Here is a 5,844-nt window from a genome sequence, read left to right on the forward strand (position 1 = left end):
AGAGAGAGACAGAGTGCAAGCAGGGGAGGGACAGAGAGAGAGGGAGGCATACAATCCGAAGCAGGCTCCAGGCTCTGAGCTGTCAGCACAGAGCCTGACGCAGGGCTGGAACTCACAAACTGCGAGATCATGACCTGAGCTGAAGTCGGAAGCTCACCTGACTGAGCCACCCAGGTGCCCCCAAGCCCATTTTTTTCTGACCATAGGTTCTGGAGACAGTTGTGGCAGGGAGAAGACAGACTGTAATGAAGAATGTAGATAGAAAGGCAAAACTGCAAATCTTTCCCAAATTTACTGTGCTTTTTCTACATTTGTTCCCTTTTCCTCCTAGGTTTAAGAAGTAGGAGGAGGGGCCCGAAGCAGCACTAGCCTCTTTGAATCCCTGAACTAGCTCTCTCCTGCCCTGGCTGCTTACTGCTAAGACAGCAGGGCCGCAGACTCCTGGTGAGACAATTAGGCCCAAGCCTTTCTCGCCAAGACCTCAGGCAGCAAGCAATCTCTGCATTTCCGGAGCTGACCTTCAGGGCAGCCAGGATAGGGCACGGCTGGGATTTGAGAGCCATTCACCACAGCACATCCCTTGTAGAGGCCACAGGGTTCTCTTCAGAGGCATTTGCCCCAAAGCTCAATCCTCTCCTTAGACAACTTTAAGGGTAATTATTATGTGTCTCCACCAGCTCTCACAGATGACAGGAGTAACTCACAGCAAGTGTGTTCATGGTCCATACCCCACCTACAGTCCCCACACGGTGTCCAGTGGAGACTCTGACCCTGTCTCCAGCCTGTCTTCTGTAGGCACCTTTCATTCTTGGCCTGAGGGTTTTGACTGCTAGTGGAGAGCAGGATGAAAGTGCAGGAGAGGTCGGCCTTTGGGAACAACCCTCAAGCAATGAGTAACAGGAGATGGTGAAAAACGCCCCAACTTTCCTGCCCTTGGGAGGAGGAAGGGCAACTCTGAGTTGTCTGTCTCCCAGAGGTCTCAGCAGAGCTGAGCCCCAGTTGCCCACAGTGGCAACCTGTTCATTAAAGTACCATAGATTATCTCTCTCTCCCCTCCCCAGGCCCTTCCCTGGGCTTCGTAGCATCTCTTCCAAACAAACTACTTGCACTCAAATTCGTGTCTCCAGGTTGGCTTCTGGGCACTCAACTCAAGATACACAGTGGCATTAGCATGCATTTATTTCTCTGTCGGGTAATGAGCTCCCTACAGACAGGCACCAAATGTTATTCTTCTGAGCACTCACCATTTGGTCCCTGCCAAAGGTTTAATATGCATTACCTCATCTCAACTGCACAACAACCCTTAGAGTCCAGCACTAACATTATCCCATTTTACAAATTAGGAAAATGAAGCTCAGGGAGCTTGAGTCACTTGTCCAAGGTCACACAGCCTAGAGGAAGGAGCTGGGATTTGAATTAAGGGGGTCTCTCTTTGGCGCCTACACCATTAATGATAAATGTCTGTGGAAGAAACAAAGATGCTAGCAGGCAATCTCTGCAAGCATTGGTCCAAAGGGCTCAGGACCAGCTAATTTCTCAAGTGGAGATAGAGGACATCAGAGTGTCCTTCTCCAAATTTCCATGAGTCTTTTTTCTATTCACTTATTGACTCAAGGAGCATTTATTGATTACTCTCTGTCCAAGGCACTGGATGAGGCCCTGTGCAGGTTACAGAGAAATGCAAAGCAAATTCAAGGGGCTTTTTTGTCCGACATCTTAGTGAGCCTGCAGTGAGGGCAGCTGTTCTCCGAGCTTCACTATGCTACAGGGACAACACGAAGAAAGAGGCTGGAAAGTTGCCCAAGAAAGACAAAGACCCAGTGAACAAATCTGGGGGCAAGGCCAAAAGGAAGAAGTGGTCCAGAGGCAAAGTTCGGGACAAGCTCAATGACCCGGTCTTGTCTGACAAAACGACATATGACCAACTCCTTAAGGAAGTTCCCAACTATAAGCTTATAACCCCAGCTGTTGTCTTGGAGAGACTGGAGATTCAGGGTTCCCGGGACCAGGGCAGCCCTTTAGGAGCTCCTTAGTAAAGGACTTACCGAATGGGTTTCAAAGCACAGAGCTCATGTCATTTACACCAGAAATACCAAGGACAGAGATGCACCAGCTGCTGGTGAAGACGCATACACACGTCCCCCCAACTGTACACTTTGAAAGACAAAACTTTATTAAATCAAAAATAAGCAAATAAATAAATAAATAAAGCAAGCAAGCAAGCAAGCAAGCAAATTCATGGAGCTCATAATCTTGCAGGGAGTGAGGGAGACACAGATAAGGCAGAAAAAAATAAATACCTGAAAAAATAAATTACAAGACTAGAGCTGGCATTAGGCAGAAGCGATGCTTGGCCAAGTGAGTTGAACAAAAAAGTGCTATGTTTTCAAAGATGAGCTGGATCATCTTTTAACCAAAAGATGGATGGAACTGGAGCAGACAGACAACTGGGAGGAAGGGGGGCTTCAAGGTACTGGATGGCCAGAAGTAGGGACAGGGAGGGAGAGTGACATGGCAAAGACATGTGAGCAAAGCCACAAAGCAAGGGGATTCCAGACAATTTGCTTCATCATTCTGCCCTGCCCCCTCCCCCAAGTCAAAGCTAATTGGGGAGGAAATAGTGATGTTTCCCAGGAGCAAAACCAAGGTTTAATTGCCGAGGATTATGAATACATGGTCACTTGCAAGTGCTTTTCAAGCTAAGACATGCATAAGGGAATACAAACCACATACTAAAGAGGTCACCTTTCCTTCAGGTCTAAAGGCTGATTGAGTGTGACCTCCACGACTCCTGCTCCGAAAACTTGGCACCAGAGGACATTGCGTATCCACCCGCTCTCACTGTTGTGCTTGGATCACACTGCCTGGAATCTGGGAGTCACAAACTTTGGGGATTGAAGGTATTTCCCTGAAGGCTTGGCAGCCAAGACCTCATTTACAGCTCCTGTTCTGGGAGAGGATTGATTCTTTGCTCACTTTCACCTTCTCCCCAGTGAGGGGGTGGGCAGGCCACATTGGCACATGGGGTGAGAAATGGAAAGCGCCCAGCCAAGGACTCTGCACAATTTGGTAGAGATCAGGCATGGAAAGCATTGAGGACTCTGGGTTACCATGGGCAGAACTTGCTGAAAGGACCTCACCCTTGGTGGAACTAAGAGCCTCTACTATCCTTCAACCACCCCCAAATTAACATACAGTCTAAGTAGACTCAATGTCTGCTATGCAAACACAGCTTCAAGATCTGCCACCAAGTCCCAACCAGTGGCTGCCCCCAGGCCTCTTCCAAACAGAAATTCCACAGCCACCATTCTTGCCAGCTCACCTGGGGCAGCTAGAGTTTTACAGCCATGGCTATAGGAAGACAAAGGCTGGATCCAAGTCCTAGGAGGTTCCAGAGAGCTTTGCTGTTCACTCTGCAAGAGCCTGAAGCCCAACTAACGCCAGCAGTTGTTGAAATGACATTGTGTAGCCAATTGGCCCACGTGGGGATGGTATCAGTGGCTTTCCCCACACTGCCACAAAGGCCAGGCGAGTGTAGGGGTACACTCTGCTGCCTGTGGGACTGCCCTTGCCCACTGGGGGCTGAGAGCAGAAGCATAAACGTTTCCCCATTTTCTCTTCCTCACCTCAGGATGTTCCTGAGATGCATTTCAGAAAGCTTCTCAGAAGGTGGCCAATTCAATAACACATCCTCTTATTGGCTCTTCCTCCTTCCCCATCTCACTCTCAGATAGGTAACTCACATAGAAGCATTCTTGTCAGGTGCTGCTTTCAGGAGAACACAGGCTCAGGCACTCAGAAACCTCAAAAGATATCACACTTGGCTTCTGAAAATGAGCCCAACAGACCACAGCAACGAGGCTTTTCTCTATCCTTGCTTATGCTTGTGTTGAATGTGTAAGCAGTCCAGCATTAACTGAGAGAAGTTCTCAATACATCCAGCCCAAAGAAGGAGAAAATGATCCTCTACCTATGTAAGAGAGGTGTGGCAGATAAATTCTTTTCGCTAAGTTCCATTTCATTTTGTGGATTCACTAAAACCCATCTTGTGCAAGAGCCAGCGATTCACCATGTAACAGTGGGAAGAGCAGGGCCATTGGAAATGGGAAGCTTGCCACACCGCTTACATCCACACATCAGGACACAAAGTCAGGTGACATGGCTTAGCTGATGCCCTCGACTCGATATAGGGATTTTAACCAAATATAGCAAGGAGGCTTCCATTTGAGAACTCAGATCCCTCTTCCAAAGGAAATGATGGGTAAGAAGAAGGAAGGGGACTAGGGAAGTGGAGGAGAGTTAATGGATCAGAGTTAAAAATAAACCTGAGAGGAAAGAGGAAACTTCTAGAGAGGAGGGAAAGAAAAACCTCACTTACATCTCCCATTTGCACGCCAGTCTGACCAGCATTGCTTTCAGAGTGACGTAGGAAACACCTAGTAATGTATGCATCGTCAGAGGGGAAGGGTGAGTTTTGCTGGGGTGTGAGAACTAAGATTACAAATAGTAAAAAGAGTATTAGCACTTGTCACAGATCAAACGTCACGTTTTTAGCTTGAGACGTTAATTGTTATGATTATAAAATCATTTTCTTCTATATTAAAAAATGTGAAGACTAGAACAAAAACAATTTCTTCCAAGTTTTCTGAAAGGTTGAGACTAAAAAAAATTTTTTTTACTTTATGCCCTCACCCCCAACGGAGGGGCTGTGAACACATCTAGGGTCCTTAGCACCTTGGAGCCTGGTTAGAACGGGCCTACGTGAGCCCATTCGTAGGCATTGACCAAAGAGAAAGAAAAACTTTAGTTCACAGAGAACCTGTACAAAGATGTTTACACACACTTATCCATAATCCCCCCAAACTGGGCACCACCCAAATGCCCTTCAACTAGTGAATGGAAACAAACAGTGGTACAGCCATACAATGTAACAGTGTTCATCAATACAAAGGAATAAACAACAGATGTCTGCAACCACAGAAGAATAGATCTCAAATGCATTTTGCTAAGTGAAAGGAGCGAGTCTCAAAAGGCTGCATGATTCCATTTATATGACATTCTGGAAAAGGCAAAACAGACAGAAAAAGGATCCCTGGATGCCCAGGGCTACAGGTGGGTGGAGGGAGGAGATTGACTACCAAAGGACACAAGGGAATTTTAAAAAAATGTTTATTTATTTATTTTGAGAGAGTGAGAGAGCTAGAGTGCAGGCAGAGGAGGGTCAAAGAGAGAGAGAGAGAGAGAGAGAGAGAGAGAATCCCAGGTGGGCTCTGCACTGTCAGCACAGAGCCTGATGCGGGGCTTGAACTCACAAACCATGGCGTCATGACCTGAGCCAAAATCAGGAGTCGGACACTTAACCAACTGTGCCACCCGGGTGCTCAGAATATTTTTGAGGATAATGAAACCGCTGTATCTGTTAATGTGGTGGTGGTCATGCAACTGTATGCATTTGTCAGCGCTCATGGAGTTGTACACCACTGGGGAGCCTGGGTGGCTCAGTCGGTTGAGCATCTGACTTCAGCTCAGGTCATGATCTCACGGTTTATGAGTTCGACCCTTGCATCGGGCTCTGTGCTGACAGCTCAGAGCCTGGAGCCTGCTTTGGGTTCTGTGTCTCCCTCTTTGTGTGCCCCTCCCCTACTCATGCTCGGTCTCTCTCTCTCTCTCTCTCTCTCTCTCAAAAAATGAAAAAAACTTAAAAAAAAATTTTTTTAATTACAAAAAAAAAAGAATTGTACACTACTAACAAGAGTGAATTTTACTGTAAGTTATAACTCATTAAAAAAAACAAAAAAACAAGAGAGATGAGCTGTGGAGTCCCTGGCCTGGGAAAGAACCTCA

At 46.9% G+C, this 5,844-nt stretch overlaps 1 protein-coding gene across 1 annotated transcript; it reads left to right on the forward strand.

Annotated features, from left to right (window-relative positions):
* Positions 1-844: 844 nt before the first annotated feature.
* Positions 845-2,160, forward strand: LOC131486317 (small ribosomal subunit protein eS25-like). Its single transcript, XM_058686392.1, is given in 3 exon segments — positions 845-906; positions 1,769-2,003; positions 2,005-2,160. Coding segments are annotated over 3 exon segments (453 nt in total).
* Positions 2,161-5,844: the final 3,684 nt, after the last annotated feature.

The sequence above is a fragment of the Neofelis nebulosa genome, chromosome 9, assembly GCF_028018385.1.
Source record: "Neofelis nebulosa isolate mNeoNeb1 chromosome 9, mNeoNeb1.pri, whole genome shotgun sequence".
Taxonomy (NCBI): Eukaryota; Metazoa; Chordata; class Mammalia; order Carnivora; family Felidae; genus Neofelis; species Neofelis nebulosa.